The sequence below is a fragment of the Heterodontus francisci genome, chromosome 28 (genome assembly GCF_036365525.1).
Source record: "Heterodontus francisci isolate sHetFra1 chromosome 28, sHetFra1.hap1, whole genome shotgun sequence".
Taxonomy (NCBI): Eukaryota; Metazoa; Chordata; class Chondrichthyes; order Heterodontiformes; family Heterodontidae; genus Heterodontus; species Heterodontus francisci.
Window position 1 is genome coordinate 12017191 of NC_090398.1, and position 18664 is coordinate 12035854.

At 42.9% G+C, this 18664-nt stretch overlaps 1 protein-coding gene across 4 annotated transcripts in view; it reads right to left on the bottom strand.

Moving 5' to 3' along the window:
• Positions 1-18664, bottom strand: part of LOC137385092 (T-cell differentiation antigen CD6-like) — a 138998-nt gene that overhangs the window by 86112 nt on the left and 34222 nt on the right. For all 4 annotated transcript variants that reach the window (XM_068059848.1, XM_068059849.1, XM_068059850.1 and 1 more), the window contains exons 2-4: positions 7760-7831; positions 5548-5607; positions 453-764 (exon numbers count right to left, since the gene is read on the bottom strand). In XM_068059848.1, the coding sequence (XP_067915949.1) occupies positions 453-764; positions 5548-5607; positions 7760-7831 (444 nt within the window). The remainder of the gene's footprint in view (positions 1-452; positions 765-5547; positions 5608-7759; positions 7832-18664) is intronic.

Sequence of the window (18664 nt, forward strand, 5' to 3'; positions counted from 1 at the left end):
AGGGCCCGTCCCTCATGCCAACAAAGAGCCCATCACCCAGGGCAACCTAGGGCCCATCCCCCATGGCAACATAGGCCCCATCCCCCTTAGCAACATAGGGCCCATCCTCCATAGCAACATAGGGCCCATCCCCCATAGCAACATAGTGCCCATCCTCAATGGTAACACAAGCCCATCCCCCATGGCAACATAGGTCTAATCCCCCATGGCAATATAGGTCTAATCCCCCATGACAACATAGGGCCCATCCCCCATAGCAGCAGAGGGCCCATCTTCTATGGCAACATCGGGCCCATGTTTCGTAGCAAGATTGTAAGGTGCTATATAATCACTTGACTATCCTCTTTCGTTCTCTCTGTCCATCTTTTAGCCTCTCTTCTATCTTTCTCTACCTCTGTTCCTTCCTTCCCTCCCTCAACTGCTAGTCGAAGAGAGGAGGCCTCTTCACCTACCTGTACAGGTGACGGCCGCGCTGAGGTTCCGGTCACACGGCACGTTGGGAGGTAGCATGTTGCTGGGACAGTGCCTCCAGTCGGCCTCCGTCCCTGTGCAATTCATCAGGCTGACCCAGAAGGAGGCGTGCCCCTCTCTGCTCCTGCTGTGGTTGTGCGAGCGGGCTAGGCCGCAGCCCAGCTGCCGGCAGATCACATCGGCTTCCTTACGCTCCCAGAACTCCCAGCACAGGGGCCTCCAGAGCCCCAGGTGGAACAGCTCCACCCATCCCGAACACTCACTCGTCCCGTTCACCAGCCGCACCGGTACTTCTGAAAAAGGAAACTGAGGGTTACGTTCTCTGGGAGGGACGGGATCTGAGACGGATAGGAAGTAGCACCGGTAGGCAGCAGGAAGTGCGGACAGAGAATGACATGGAGTCTATAGCACAGCAACAGGTCCTTGTGTGTCTGTTCGCCACCCCCGACTTTTAAGCCGGTGTGCGGGGCCAGTCTCTCTCTGTCTATTCTGTCAACCCTTACATAATTTTAAAGACCTCTATTCGATCATCTTGTCTTTTCAATTGTAAACATACCCAGCCTGTGCATCATCCCCTGACAGGTTTAATGTCCTTGCAGGTATAACATCCTGGTAAATCTCTTATGAATCCTCTCCCATGGATCTACCTCCTTATTGTAATATCGCGACCTGACCTGTGGGTTTAGAAAGTATTTAGGGCAACTTGGCTCGATAGAGTTAAAAGACTTCAGATGATCGCCCGAAATTAAACTGCTTAAACTGTTTTTTTACGAACATACAGGCATATGAATTAGGAACAGAAGTAGGCCATTCGAACCCTCTAGCCTGCTCCGCCATTCAATAAGTTAATGGCTGATCTGTTTGTGTTTCTAATTCCACACTCCCCGAGGCAGAGAGTTCCAAAATCACACAACCCTCTGAGAGAAAACATTTCTTTTCGTCTCTGTCCGAAAAGGGCGTCCCCTAATTTTAAAACAGTGCCCCCTAGTTCTGGACTCACCCACAAGAGGAAACATCCCATCCACATTGACCCTATCAAGACCATTCAGGATCTTATAAACTTCAATCAAGTCTCCCCTCACTCTTCTAAACTCCAGTGAAAACAAGCCCAGTCTGTCCAACCTTTCCTCATAAGACAACCCGCTCATTCCAGGTATCAATCTAGTAAACCTCCTCTGAACCACCTCCAACGTATTCACATCCTTCCTTAAATAAGGAGACCAAAACTGCACACAGGATTCGAGATGTGGTCTCACCAGTGCCCTGTATAACTGAAGCATAACATCCTTACTTTTATTTTCAACTCCTCTCGTAATAAAGGATAGCATTCCATTCGCCTTCTTTATTACTTGCTGTACCTGCATACTAACTTTTTGTGACTCATGCATTAGAACACCTAGATCCCTCGACACCTCGGAATTCTGCAGTCGTTCCTTATTTAAGTAATACTCTGCTTTTTTATACTTCCTGCCAGTTGTTGAACAACTTCACATTTTCCCACACTATGCTCCATCTGCCAGATTTTTGCCCACTCACTCAACTTATCTATATTGGTCTGCAACCTCCTCATGTCCTCTTCACAACATACTTTCCTACCTATCTTCGTGTCACCTGCAAATTTAGCTACCATGCCATCACTCCCCTCATCTAAGTCATTGATATAAATTGTAAAAGGTTGAGGCCCCAGCACAGACCCCTGTGGAACTCCTGTCTATCAGAAAAGGACCCGTTTATGCATTCTCTCTGTTTTCTGCCAGCCAGCCAATTTTCTACCCATGCTAATGTGTTACCCCCTACACCATGAGCTCCTATTTTGTGCGGTAACCTTTTATGTGGCACCTTGTCAAATGCCTTCTGGAAATCCATCAATGGGTTCCCCTTTATCCACACCGCATATTACTCCTTCAAAGAGCTCCAATAAATTGGTTAAACACACGTCCCTTTCACAAAGCTATGCTGACTATTCCCAATTACCTTGAGTTTTTCTAAGTGCCCAGCTGTAGCCTCTTTAATGATCGATTCTAACACTTTCCCCACCACAGATGTCAAGCTAACTGGCCTTTAATTACCTGTTTTCTGCCTCCTCCCCTTCTTGAATAGAGGGGTTATATTTGCTACTTTCCAGTCTGATGGAACCTTTCCAGAATCTAGTGAATTTTGAAAAATTAACACCAACGTATCTACTACCTCATTAGCCACTTCTTTTAAGAGCCTAGGGTGAAGCCCATCAGGACCCGGGGACCTGTCAGCCCTCAGCTCCATTAGTTTGCTCAATACTGTTTCCTTGGTGATTGTAATTTCACCAAGTTTCTCTCTTTCGTCCACCTCCTGATTTATACCTATTACTGGAATGTTTTTATGTCCTCTACAGTGAAGCCATTCCTTATTATCTACAATTCTCACTCTCTAGAGGACCAACACTCACTTTACTTACTCTTTTCCATTTTAAATACCTGTAGAAGCTCCTGCTATCCGTTTTTACATTTCTAGCTAGCTTCCTCTCATACTCTAATTTCTTTCCCCTGATTAGCCTTTTAGTCATTCTCTGCCTTTCTTGATATTCTGACCAATCATCTGACCTGCCACTCATCTTTGCACAATTATGTGCTTTATCCTTAAGTTTCATGCTTTCCTCAGCTTCTTTAGTTAACCACAGATGGTGGATCCTCCCCTTAGAATTTTTCTTTATAGCCGGAATATACTTATCCCTGAGTATTCTGAAATATCCCCTTGAATGTCTGCCACTGCTTCACTATTGATCTATCTCCTAGCTTGGTAACCCAGTTCATTTCAGCTGGCTCAGCTTTCATGCCCACTTGGTTGTCCTGATTCAAGTTTACAATACTAGTATTAGACTCACTCTTCTGTCTTTCAACCTGGATGTAAAATACAATCATATTGTGGTCGCTGCTACCTAGAGGTGCCTTTACACTGAGGTCATTAATTAATCCTGTCACATTACACAATACCAAATCTAATATAACCTGCTCACTGGTTGGTTCCAGAACGTGCTGGTCTAAGAAACTATCTCGATAGTATTCTATGAACTCCTTATCCAGGCTACTATTGCCAATCTGATTTTTCCAGTTTATGTGTAGATTAAAATCACCCATGATTATTGCCAGCCGTTTATCACAAGAACCCAATATTTCTTCCTGGATACTTCATCCTACATTGTGGTTACTGTTAGGGGGCCTGTAGACCACTCCCACTAGTGACTTTTTTCCCCGACTATTCCTCATCTCCACCCAAATCGTTTCTATAGCCTGATCTCCTGAACCAAGGTCATCTCTAACTATTGCACCAATGCCATCCTTGATTAACAGTGCTACCCCTCCACCTTTACCTAGCTTCCTATTCTTCTTGAATGTCATATACCCCTCAATATTCAGGACCCAATCATCGTCATCCTGCAGCCACGTCTCCGTAATGGCTATCAGATCATTACTTATTTACTTCAATGTGCACTATCAGTTCATCTACTTTGTTGTGAATGCTACGTGCATTCAGATACAGAGCCTTTAGATTTGTCTTTCTGTTATCTTTGTAACATCTAGTTCTGACTGTTGGTGTGTTCTTAGGTTTTTTCTCTCTGTCCCTTCTCTGACCTTCATTTCCCATATTATTATTCTGTTCTCCTGCCTTGATTCTACCCCTTGGTTTGTAACATCTACCCAGGCCTGATCCCTCACACCCCTCCTAATTTAGTTTAAAGCCCTCTCTACTTCCCAATTGTCATGGGTATGGGTCTTCTGGTTATAGAAACCAGGGAAAGGAACACTGAGATGTGAAACTTGCTCTCCACTCCCTGCCTGTGGTCACATGCACCAAACAGTGCTTTTTGTTTGTCTAGTTATAACTCCTTTTAGTCGTTTCCCCAGTATTGGGCCTTGCTGAAATACATTTTAGTATTAAACTCTGCTGGAGTGAATACTTTGTTGGAACTGGGGGACAGAATGATGTTTATGGTCCCCCCAGGGTCTTTGTACTTTCATTACTGTCTTTCCGACATCCAGAACTGGATAAGCGCAAATTTCATCTTGAATCTTGAATGGGTTATCGCACAGAAGGGAGGCCATTTGTGCCCATACAGCAGTTTTGCTCGTCCCACTCCCCCGGAGCCCTGTAAATTTATTTTCCCCTTCGTACACTTATATAATTCCCTTTTGAAAGCCTCGATTGATCCTGCCTCCACCACACTCTCAGCCAGTGCATTCCAGATCCTAACCACTCGCTGGGTAAAAAGTTTTTTCCTCATCTCACCTTTCGCTCTTTTGTCAATCACCTCAACCTGGTGTCCTCTGGTTCCCGACCCTTCCACCGATGGGAACAGTTTCTCACTATCTGCTCTGTTCAGTCCCCTCATGATTTTGAACACCCCGATCAAATCCCCTCTCAAGTTTCTCTTCTCCAGGGAGAACAACCCCAGCTTCTCCAATCTATCCACGCAACTGAACTCCCTCATCCCTGGAACCATTCTCATGAATCTTTTCTGCACCCTCTCTAATATGCCTTCAGACCTTCCCTAAATTGTGGTGCCCAGAACTGGACGCAATACTCCAGCTGAGTCCGAACCAATGTTTGATAAAAGTTCATTGCAATTTGCTTTTGCTTTTGCTTTGTTCCATCAAGCCCGGGATCCCGGTACGTCCTTTGAGCCACTTTCTCAACCCGCCCTGCCACCGTCAATGATTTGTGCACATATACCCCCAGGTCCCTCCGACCCGCACAGAATTCCTCGAACTACACACTGGGAAGACCAAAGCCATTGCCTTTGGTCCCTGCAACCAACTCCACTCTCTGGCCACTGATTCATTCCCGCTCCCTGGCAACTGCCTCTGGCTGAACCAGACTGTTCATAACCTTGGCATCGTATTCAACCTCGAGGTGAGCTTCTCAACCCATAAGACTGCCCATTTCCACCTCCGTAACATTGGCCGGCTGTAACACGAAGCCTTGTCTTCATAGTGCCGACGTTAGCACCAGGGTGGTTACTGGCAACACTAACACTACTGAGACTGATTTCGCGTATAAAGCAGAGGGCGAGGACAGAGTTGGATGTTTTACCCCTCGTACCCGGTGGTGGAGTGTTTGGAGTTACAGCTGGTGAACCCGTGGCGTTCAAAGAATTCAAATCTGAAAGAAAAAAATCGGGAGTGAACAGAAAATTCAAGCAAGATTTCCAGATCTCATGTCTCGCTCATCAATACAATGTTTGGCTTCCCAACCTCATCACTGTGCCCTTGCCCTTTGACCTCAGTGGACACTGTGACCTGACATGGATTGCCCAGGTCCCTTCCATCGCTCATGCAAGTCACTGGGAGCAAAGTACTGCTGCCCCATATCCTAATATGCACCAAGACTCTTTCACATATTACCCTGCTCCCAGTGCTCACTGATCAACACTGACTCCCCAGCCAGAAACACCTTCATTGGAAACATCTCACTCTGGGTTTGAATCCCTCGATGACATCGCCCCTCTCTATCTCTGTAACCTCCTCCAGCCTCTCCAACCCTCCCTATCTTTGTAACCTTCTCCAGACTCTCCAACCCTCCCTATCTCTGTAACCTTCTCCAGACTCTCCAACCCTCCCTATCTCTGTAACCTCCTCCAGCCCCTACAACCCTCCTTATTTCTGTAACCTCCTCCAGCCCCTACAAAGCTCTGAGATCTCTGCACTCGCCCAATTCCGGCCTCTTCCCCATCCCCTGATTTCCATCGCTCCACCATTGGTGGCTGTGCCTTCAGCTGCCTGGGCCCTAAGCTCTGGAATTCCCTCCCTAAACCTCTCCGCCTGTCTCTCTCTCTGGTCCTCCAAGATGCTTCTTAAAACCTATGTTTTTTGCCACCTTTTTGGTCACCTGTCCTAATATCTCACATGGCTTGGTGTCATATTCTGTGTGATTTATGCGCCTGTGAATCTCCTTGTGATGTTTTTACTATATGAAGAATCACAGAATTGTTACAGGTGCCGAAGGAGTCCATTCAGCCCATCGTGTCTGCAGCAGCTCTCCAAATCAGCCGTTTAGTGCTGCTCCCCTGCCTTCTCCCCCTAACCCTGCACATTCTTCCTTTTCATAAAGCTGTCTAATTCTCTTTTGAATGCTTCAATTAAACCTGCCTCCACCACGTTCTCAGGCAGCTCATTCCAGACCTTAACCACTCGCTGCGTGAAAAAGTTTTTCCTCATCTCACTTTTGCTTCTCTTACCAAATACTTTAAATCTGTGCCCTCTCATTCTCGATCCTTTCATGAGTGGGAACAGTTTCTCTCTATCTACTCTATCCAGAGCCCTGATGATTTTGAATACCTCTATCAAGTCACCTCTCAGCCTTCTCTTCTCCAAGGAAAACAGTCCTAACTTCTCCAATCCATCTTCATAACTGAAATTCCTCATCCCCGAAACCATTCTTGTGAATCTTTTCTGTACTCTCTCCAATGACCTCATATCTTTACTAAAGTGCGGCACCGAGAATTGGACACAATACTCCATCTGAGGCCGAACTTGTGTCTTATACAAGTTCAACGTAACTTCCTTGCTCTTGTACTCAATGCCCCTATCAATAAAGCCCAGGATACTGTATGCTTTATTAACCGCTCTCTGAACCTGTCCTGCCACCGTCAATGACTTCTGCACAGATACACCCAGGTCACTCTGCTCCTGCACCCGCTTTAGAATTGTACCCTTTATTTTATAATGTCTCTCCATGTTCTTCCTACCAAAATGAATCACTTCACATTTCTCTGCATTGAACTTCATCTGCCTCCTGTCTGCTCATTCCACCAACTTGTCTATGTCCTTTGACCCTAAGGACACGATGTAAATCAAGTTGTTGTTAGGATTACACAGTATTCCTCTCACCCCATCACCATCTCCTTCTATTCCTTCCTCCCTCATGTGTTTATCCAGCTTCCCCTTAAATCCATCCACACTATTCACCTCAACCACTCCCTGTGGTAGCGGGTTCCACATTCTCCCCACTCCCTGGGGAAAGAAGTTTCTCCTGAATTCCCCATTGGATTTATTAGTGACTGTCTTATATTCATGATCCGCTAGTTCTGGTCTCGCCCACAAGTGGAAACACCTTCTCTACGTCGACCCTATCGAGCCCTTTCAGAATCTGAAGGACCTCTTTCACGTCACCTCCCAGCCTTCTCTTTTCCAGCCTGTTCAATCTTTTCCGATGACCTTTCCATCCTGGTATCGTTCGAGTAAATCTCTCTTGCACCGTCACTAGGGCCTCCAAACGCTGTTTTTTATGGCATACCATAAGTGAAAGAGCTTACTTGCACCAGGATGAAGTGTTGCCCCATTCGGAGTGCCAATTTCTCCACTGACGGCGTGGGATGACACGGGTCCTAGAAATAGCAAAGACAGGGATTAACAATGGACTGCACCATCAGTGAACAAACCCCAGGAGCATGACCTGGTAACACCAGACTGTTAATACCACCACTCATCTTGGAGTCAGAACATCATGAGTTTGATCCTCAACAGCAGAGAGACCAGCCCAATAATCCAGGTCAACATACCCTGTGTAATCACTGAGGGAGGGCTGCAGTGTCGGAGGGGTCAGTACTGAGGGAGTGTTGCACTGTCGGAGGGTCAGTACTGAGGGAGTGCTGCACTGTCGGAGGGTCAGTACTGAGGGAGTGCTGCAGTGTCGAAGGGTCAGTACTGAGGGAGTGCTGCAGTTTCGGAGGGGTCAGTACTGAGGGAACGCTGCACTGTCGGAGGGTCAGTACTGAGGGCGTGTTGCACTGTCGGAGGGTCAGTACTGAGGGAGAGCTGCACTGTCAGAGGGTCAGTACTGAGGGAGTGCTGCAGTGTCAGAGGCTCAGTATTGAGGGAGTGCTGCACTGTCGGAGGGTCAGTACCGAGGGAGTGCTGCACTGTCAGAGGGTCAGTACTGAGGACGTGCTGCACTGTCGGAGGGTCAGTACTGAGGGAGAGCTGCACTGTCGGAGGGTCAGTACTGAGGGCGTGCTGCACTGTCGGAGGGTCAGTACTGAGGGAGTGCTGCAGTGTCGGAGGGTCAGTACTGAGGGAACGCTGCACTGTCGGAGGGTCAGTACTGAGGGAGTGCTGCACTGTCAGAGGGTCAGTACTGAGGGCGTGCTGCACTGTCGGAGGGTCAGTGCTGAGGGAGAGCTGCACTGTCAGAGGGTCAGTACTGAGGGAGTGCTGCACTGTTGGAGGGTCAGTACTGAGGGTGTGCTGCACTGTCGGAGGGTTAGTACTGAGGGAGTGCTGCATTATCGGAGGGTTAGCACTGAGGGAGTGCTGCACTGTCGGAGGTTCAGTACTGAGGGAGTGCTGCACTGTCAGATGATCAGTACTGAGGGAGGAGGGACAGTCACTCATAAATCCAAGGGGAATTCAGGAGAAACCTCTTTCCCCAGGGAGTGGTGAGAATGTGGAACTCACTACCGTAGGGAACGGTTGAGGTGAATAGTGTCGATGGATTTAAGGGGAAGCTGGGTAAACACATGAGGGAGGAAGGGATAGAAGGAGATGTTGAAAGGGTGAGATGAGAGGCGGTGTGGTGGATGAACACCAGCATTGTGCTGATGGGCCGAGTGGCCTGTTTCTGTGCTGTAAATAATTTGTACTGCTACCTAAGACGTGGAACTGGGAAAGCCTTCTGCCCTCTCAGGTGTTTGCAAAGGATTCCAAGGCCACAGTTTCGAAGAACAGCAGTGTGGGAATTCTCCTCACTGTCCTGGGCCCAAAGGTTAGCACGAGAAAAACTGACTTTCCAAAGCAGGGATGGGACAAATGCAAGAAAAGGGAAAATCTTGCAGTGGGGTGTGGGACTTATTGCAAAGTTCTTTCAAAGAGCTGCCCTGGACTCGCAGGGCCGAATGGCCACCTTGTGGGTTGAATGATTCTATGAATGGGCTCATGGATATAACAGGGGTCAGGAAGCATCCTGAGGCATAATTGGATAAGGTTGGGGCTTGCCAGATGGCAGGACTGAATGGAATCTTGCAAGGCTGATTTTTCTGAAGAACTGATGTCATGACAATCAGGCCTTACCAAGTCAGACTCATGAGTCTCCATCTCCTGAGGGGACAGTCCCTTTAAGATGAACACGCCCACAAGCATGATTGACACCGTGGCCAGTTCTGTTGATCCCGCCCCCTCCCCACCTCCACCCCATCACCCCCCCGCCCCCACCACTCTCTGGCTGAGTTCCCATTCATTTCAGAAACCTGCCCGGGCCCACACAGACACACGCACCTGCCGCTATTGTTTTCTTTGGTGTTCGTGAAGGTTTCCGTGACTGTTCTCTGTCAGCTGAGCCTCAGTGGGTGGATGTCTCTCACCTCGGAGTCAGAAGCTTGTGGCTTCACGTGGCCACTGCAGAGGTTAAAACCCCAGAATTCAGGCTGACACTGTGCCGTGCCAGTACTGAGGGAGCGCTGCACTGTCAGAGGGTCAGTACTGAGGGAGTGCTGCACTGTTGGAGGGTCAGTACTGAGGGAGTGCTGCACTGTCAAAGGGTCAGTACTGAAGGAGTGCTACACTGTCAGAGGGTCAGTACTGAGGGAGTGCTGCACTGTCAGAGGGTCAGTACTGAGGGAGTGCTGCACTGTCAGAGGGTCAGTACTGAGGGAGTGCTGCACTATCAGAAGGTCAGTACTGAGGGAGTGCTGCACTGTCAGAGGGTCAGTACTGAGGGAGTGCTGCACTGTCAGAGGGTCAGTACTGAGGGAGTGCTGCACTGTCGGAGGGTCAGTACTGAGGGAGTGCTGCACTGTCAGAGGGTCAGTACTGAAGGAGTGCTACATTGTCAGAGGGACAGTACTGAAGGAGTGCTACATTGTCAGAGGGTTAGTACTGAGGGAGTGCTGCACTGTCGGAGGGTCAGTACTGAGGGAGTGCTGCACTGTCAGAGGGTCAGTACTGAAGGAATGCTACACTGTCAGAGGGTCAGTACTGAAGGAGCGCTGCACTGTCAGAGGGTCAGTACTGAGGGAGTGCTGCACTGTCAGAGGGTCAGTACTGAAGGAGTGCTGCACTGTCAGAGGGACAGTACTGAAGGAGCGCTGCATTGTCGGAGGGTCAGTACTGAGGGAGTACTGCACTGTCATAGGGTCAGTACTGAGGGAGTGCTGCACTGTCAGAGGGTCAGTACTGAGGGAGTGCTGCACTGTCAGGGGGTCAGTACTAAGGGAGTGCTGCACTGTCAGAGGGTCAGTACTGATGGAGTGCTGCACAGTCGGAGTGTCAGTACTGAGGGAGTGCTGCACTGTCAGAGGGTCAGTACTGAGGGAGTGCTGACCTGTCGGAGGGTCAGTACTGAGGGAGTGCTGCACTGTCAGGGGGTCAGTACTGAGGGAGTGCTGACCTGTCGGAGGGTCAGTACTGAGGGAGCGCTGCACAGTCGGAGGGTCAGTACTGAGGGAGTGCTGCACTGTCGGAGTGTCAGAACTGAGGAGTACTGCACTGTCAGAGGGTCAGTACTGAGGGAGTGCTACACTGTCGGAGTGTCAGTACTGAGGGAGTGCTGCACTGTCAGGGGGCCAGTACTGATGGAGTTCTTCACTGTCGGAGGGTCAGTACTGAGGGAGCTCTGCACAGTCGGATGGTCATCACTGAGGGAGTGCTGCACTGTCGGAGGGTCAATACTGAGGGAGCCCTGCACAGTCGGATGGTCATCACTGAGGGAGCGCTGCACTTTCGGAGGGTCAGTACTGAGGGAGCGCTGTACTGTTGGAGGGTCAGTACTGAGGGAGCGCTGTACTGTTGGAGAGCACTGTCAGAGAAATAGTACTGAGAGAGTGCTGCTCGAGGTCCATCAATCAATTCCCTCAATACCACCTGTGAAGCTTTCTCCCCTCCATCCTACCCTGCTTTCAGATGAGACCTTAAGCCAGAACCCCATCTGCCCTCTTAGGTGAACATAGCAGATCCCATGGTCACTATTGGAAGAATAGCAGATGAGTTCTGCCCAGTTCCTTGGGCCAATATTTATCCCCTAACCAACAGCACTAAAACAGATTATCAGAAATCAGATTGTTGTTCTGTAGGAACTTGCCATATGTCACAGAAGCACACAATTACAGAATCACACAATCACAGAATCACACAGTCACACAATCACAGAATCACAGAAACACACAATCACAGAATCACAGAATCACACAATCACAGAATCACAGAAACACACAATCACAGAATCACACAATCACACAATCACAGAACCACACAATCACACAATCAAACAATCACAGAAATCACACAATCACAGAATCACACAATCACACAATCACAGAATCATACAATCACAGAATCACAGAAACACACAATCACAGAATCACAGAAACACACAATCACAGAAACACACAATCACAGAATCACAGAAAAACACAATCACAGAATCACAGAATCACAGAAACACACAATCACAGAATCACACAATCACACAGTCACAGAATCATACAATCACAGAATCACAGAATCACAGAAACACACAATCACAGAATCACAGAAGCACACAATCACAGAAACACACAATCACAGAATCACAGAAACACACAATCACAGAATCACAGAATCACAGAATCACAGAAACACACAATCACAGATTCATACAATCACACAATCACGGAATCACACAATCACATAATTACAGAACCACACAATCACAGAAACGCAGAATCACACAATCACAGAATCACACAATCACAGAATCACTGAATCACACTTTCACAGAACCACACAATCACACAATCACAGAAACACACAATCACAGAATCACAGAAACACACAATCACAGAACCACACAATCACACAATCACAGAAACGCAGAATCACAGAACCACACAATCACAGAAACATACAATTACACAATCACAGAACCACACAATCACTGAATCACACAATCACACAACCACATAGTCCACAATCACATAATCACACAATCAGACCATCACAGAAACGCACAATCACAGAAATATGCAATCACACAATCACAGAAACACACAATCACAGAATCACTGAATCACAGAATCACACGATCACAGAATCACTGAATTACAAAATCACCGAATCCCTGAATTGCAGAATCGCACAATCACAGAATCACAGCACCACACAATCACAGAATCACACAATCACACAATCACAGAATCACACTATCACAGAATCACACAATCACAGAATCACACAATCAAAGAATCACACAATCACAAAATCACAGAATCACAGATTCACACAATCACACAATGACAGAATCACCGAATCACAGAATCGGATGATCACACAATCATCGAGTTATCGAATCACCAAATCACACAACTACACAATCACAGAAACAGACAATCACAGAATCACCGATTCACTGAATTATTGAAATTATTGAAACACACAATCAACAATCACACAATCACCGAATTACAGAATGGTTAAAGTGCAGAAGGAGGCCATTTGGTCCATTGTGTCCATACCGGTTCTCCAAAAGAGTAATTCACTCAGCTCCATTCCCCGCTTTCTCCCTGTAAACCTGCACATTCTTCCTTTTCACATAACAGTCGAATATATTTTTGAATGCTTCCACCACATTCTCAGGCAGTGCATTCCAGACCTTATCCAATTTTGGCATGAAAAGGTTTTTCCTCATGTCGTTTTGCTTCTCTTACCAAATACTTTAACTCTGTGTCTTCTGGTTCTCGATCCTTTCATGAGTGGAAGCAGTTTCTCGCTATCCAATCTGTCCAGACGCCTCATGATTTTTGAATAACTCTATCAAACATTTTACATTGTCTCCGATTGTTCACTTTATTTTCTATTGTCTCCGATTGTACCCTTTATTTTATATTGTGTCTGATTGTACCCTTTATTTTATGTTGTCTTTGATTTTACCCTTTAATTTATATTGTCTCTGATTGTTCCCTTTAATTTATATTGTCTCCGATTGTTGCCTTTATTTTATATTGTCTCCGATTGTTGCCTTTATTTTATATTGTCTCCAATTGTACCCTTTATTTTATATTATCTCTGATTTTACCGTTTATTTTATATTGTCTCCGATTGTTCCCTTTATTTTATATTGTCTCCGATTGTTGCCTTTATTTTATATTGTCTCCAATTGTACCCTTTATTTTATATTATCTCTGATTTTACCCTTTATTTTATATTGTCTCTGATTTTACCGTTTATTTTATATTGTCTCCGATTGTTCCCTTTATTTTATATTGTCTCCAATTGTACCCTTTATTTTATATTATCTCTGATTTTACCCTTTATTTTATATTGTCTCTGATTTTACCCTTTATTTCATATTGTCTCTGATTGTACCCTTTATTTTATATTGTCTCTGATTGTACCCTTTATTTTATATTGTCTCCGATTGTACCGTTTATTTTATAATGTCTCCGATTGTCCCCTTTATTTTACATTGTCTTTGATTTTACCGTTTATTTTATATTGTCTTTGATTTTACCCTTTATTTTATATTGTCTCCGATTGTTCCCTTGATTTTATATTGTCTCCGATTGTTCCCTTGATTTTATATTGTCTCTGATTGTTCCCTTTATTTTATATTGTCTCCGATTGTTCCCTTGATTTTATATTGTCTCTGATTGTGCCCTTTATTTTATATTGTCTCCGATTGTACCCTTTATTTTATATTGTCTTTGATTTTACCGTTTATTTTATATTGTCTCCGATTGTGCCCAATTTTATATTGTCTCTGATTGTGCCCTTTATTTTATATTGTCTTTGATTTTACCATTTATTTTATATTGTCTCCGATTGTGCCCTTTATTTTATATTGTCTTTGATTTTACCATTTATTTTATATTGTCTCCGATTGTGCCCTTTATTTTATATTGTCTCCGATTGTGCCCTTTATTTTATATTGTCTCTGATTTTACCCTTTATTTTATATTGTCTTTGATTTTACCATTTATTTTATATTGTCTCCGATTGTGCCCTTTATTTTATATTATCTCCGATTGTGCCCAATTTTATATTGTCTCTGATTGTGCCCTTTATTTTATATTGTCTTTGATTTTACCATTTATTTTATATTGTCTCCGATTGTGCCCTTTATTTTATATTGTCTCCGATTGTGCCCTTTATTTTATATTGTCTTTGATTTTACCATTTATTTTATATTGTCTCCGATTGTGCCCTTTATTTTATATTGTCTCTGATTTTACCCTTTATTTTATATTGTCTCTGATTTTACCGTTTATTTTATATTGTCTCCGATTGTGCCCTTTATTTTATATTGCCTCCGATTGTTCCCTTTATTTTATATTGTCTCCAATTCTACCCTTTATTTTATATTGTCTCTGATTGTACCCTTTATTTTATATTGTCTCTGATTGTACCCTTTATTTTATAATGTCTCCGATTGTCCCCTTTATTTTACATTGTCTTTGATTTTACCGTTTATTTTATATTGTCTTTGATTTTACCCTTTATTTTATATTGTCTCCGATTGTTCCCTTGATTTTATATTGTCTCTGATTGTTCCCTTTATTTTATATTGTATCCGATTGTGCCCTTTATTTTATATTGTCTCCGATTGTACCCTTTATTTTATATTGTCTTTGATTTTACCGTTTATTTTATATTGTCTCCGATTGTGCCCAATTTTATATTGTCTCCGATTGTGCCCTTTATTTTATATTGTCTTTGATTTTACCATTTATTTTATATTGTCTCCGATTGTGCCCTTTATTTTATATTGTCTCCGATTGTGCCCTTTATTTTATATTGTCTTTGATTTTACCATTTATTTTATATTGTCTCCGATTGTGCCCTTTATTTTATATTGTCTCCGATTGTGCCCTTTATTTTATATTGTCTTTGATTTTACCATTTATTTTATATTGTCTCCGATTGTACCATTTATTTTATATTGTCTCCGATTGTGCCCTTTATTTTATATTATCTCCGATTGTGCCCAATTTTATATTGTCTCTGATTGTGCCCTTTATTTTATATTGTCTTTGATTTTACCATTTATTTTATATTGTCTCCGATTGTGCCCTTTATTTTATATTGTCTCCGATTGTGCCCTTTATTTTATATTGTCTTTGATTTTACCATTTATTTTATATTGTCTCCGATTGTGCCCTTTATTTTATATTGTCTCTGATTTTACCCTTTATTTTATATTGTCTCTGATTTTACCGTTTATTTTATATTGTCTCCGATTGTGCCCTTTATTTTATATTGCCTCCGATTGTTCCCTTTATTTTATATTGTCTCCAATTCTACCCTTTATTTTATATTGTCTCTGATTGTACCCTTTATTTTATATTGTCTCTGATTGTACCCTTTATTTTATAATGTCTCCGATTGTCCCCTTTATTTTACATTGTCTTTGATTTTACCGTTTATTTTATATTGTCTTTGATTTTACCCTTTATTTTATATTGTCTCCGATTGTTCCCTTGATTTTATATTGTCTCTGATTGTTCCCTTTATTTTATATTGTATCCGATTGTGCCCTTTATTTTATATTGTCTCCGATTGTACCCTTTATTTTATATTGTCTTTGATTTTACCGTTTATTTTATATTGTCTCCGATTGTGCCCAATTTTATATTGTCTCCGATTGTGCCCTTTATTTTATATTGTCTTTGATTTTACCATTTATTTTATATTGTCTCCGATTGTGCCCTTTATTTTATATTGTCTCCGATTGTGCCCTTTATTTTATATTGTCTTTGATTTTACCATTTATTTTATATTGTCTCCGATTGTGCCCTTTATTTTATATTGTCTCCGATTGTGCCCTTTATTTTATATTGTCTTTGATTTTACCATTTATTTTATATTGTCTCCGATTGTACCATTTATTTTATATTGTCTCCGATTGTGCCCTTTATTTTATATTGTCTCTGATTTTACCCTTTATTTTATATTGTCTTTGATTTTACCATTTATTTTATATTGTCTCCGATTGTACCCTTTATTTTATATTGTCTCTGATTGTACCCTTTATTTTATATTGTCTTTGATTTTACCCTTTATTTTATATTGTCTCCGATTGTACCCTTTATTTTATATTGTCTCCGATTGTGCCCTTTATTTTATATTGTCTTTGATTTTACCCTTTATTTTATATTGTCTCCGATTGTGCCCTTTATTTTATATTGTCTTTGATTTTACCATTTATTTTATATTGTCTCCGATTGTGCCCTTTATTTTATATTGTCTCCGATTGTGCCCTTTATTTTATATTGTCTTTGATTTTACCATTTATTTTATATTGTCTCCGATTGTGCCCTTTATTTTATATTGTCTCCGATTGTGCCCTTTATTTTATATTGTATCTGATTTTACCCTTTATTTTATATTGTCTTTGATTTTACCATTTATTTTATATTGTCTCCGATTGTGCCCTTTATTTTATATTGTCTCCGATTGTGCCCTTTATTTTATATTATCTCCGATTGTGCCCTTTATTTTATATTGTCTCTGGTTTTACCCTTTATTTTCTATTGTCACCGATTGTTGCCTTTATTTTATATTGTCTCTGATTGTGCCCTTTATTTTATATTGTCTCTGATTTTACCCTTTATTTTATATTATCTCTGATTGTACCCTTTATTTTATATTGTCTCTGATTTTACCCTTTATTTTATATTATCTCTGATTGTACCCTTTATTTTATATTGTCTCTGATTTTACCCTTTATTTTATATTGTCTCTGATTTTACCCTTTATTTTATATTGTCTCTGATTTAACCCTTTATTTTATATTATCTCCGATTGTACCCTTTATTTTATATTGTCTCTGATTGTACCCTTTATTTTATATTGTCTCCGATTTTACCCTTTATTTTATATTATCTCCGATTGTACCCTTTATTTTATATTGTCTCTGATTTTACCCTTTATTTTATATTGTCTCTGATTGTACCCTTTATTTTATATTGTCTCTGATTTTACCCTTTATTTTATATTGTCTCTGATTGTACCCTTTATTTTATATTGTCTCCGATTTTACCCTTTATTTTATATTATCTCCGATTGTACCCTTGATTTTATATTGTCTCTGATTTTACCCTTTATTTTATATTGTCTCTGATTGTGCCCTTTATTTTATATTGTCTCCGATTGTACCCTTTATTTTATATTGTCTCCGATTGTACCCTTTATTTTATATTGTCTCCGATTGTGCACAAACAGGCTTCTGCATTTCTCACATTGCAGTGACTACTTCAAAGGGGACTTCATTGACTGTGAAGCACTTTGGGATGTCTTACTGAAAGTGCAGTAAATACGGGAGTTTCATTCATCCCCCTTAGTGTGTTTCTTTTTTCAGTTTGCACAACATGGTGTCCTGTTGTTATCAGCCCACGCTCTCCTTTCTATCGCTCGCTGTCATGCTCGCCGTGCAATAGTGAAACAGTCTGTAAGCAGGCCGGGACGACCCGCAGAGATATGTGTCAGCAGGGCGGACATTTTGAGAGCTGGCTGCTCAATAACAAGATGGACGACACAGGTTCTGAGGAACTCGGCCTCTCTCATTGCTCACTGCCTCCTATATCTCTCTTCAACCCAGCTGCCTCACTCTTGCTCCCTCATTCTCTCTCTCACCACCCCTCTCTTTGTCACTTCAATTCTCTTACTCTCTTACTCTTTCACTTTCTCCTTCACTCGTCCTTCTCTCTCTCACTATCTCACTCTTATTCCTTTCTCTCTCGCTCTCTTGGTCTCTCTTGGTCTTTCTGTCACTGCTCTTGCTCTCTCTCGCTCCCTACGCACTTTTTCTCTCACTCTCTCTTGCTCACTCTCACATTCCCTTCTCTCTCTCTCTCTCTCATTGTGTTTACGCCCTCTGTCTCAATCCATCTCTCTCTCTCTCTCTTGCAACTCTCTCACTGCTTTACAAAAGTGAGATGTGACACCTCCACCATCACATACACAGCTGCACTTTAATACAAAACTAGACGAGCGGTCATACGCATTTTACTCATTTCAAGTTGCAGGTCTGATCAAAAAAAATGTTTCAACAGAGAGAGACACAAAGTATTAACTAATGGAGACTTCAAACAGTGTGAGCCCGGGTATGAAGGAACACTCCTTTAATAGTGATTTCACTGTGTGTGAGCCCAGGTGTGAAGGAACACTCCTTTAATAGTGATTTCACTGTGTGTGAGCCCAGGTGTGAAGGAACACTCCTTTAATAGTGATTTCAGTGTGTGTGTGAGCCCGGG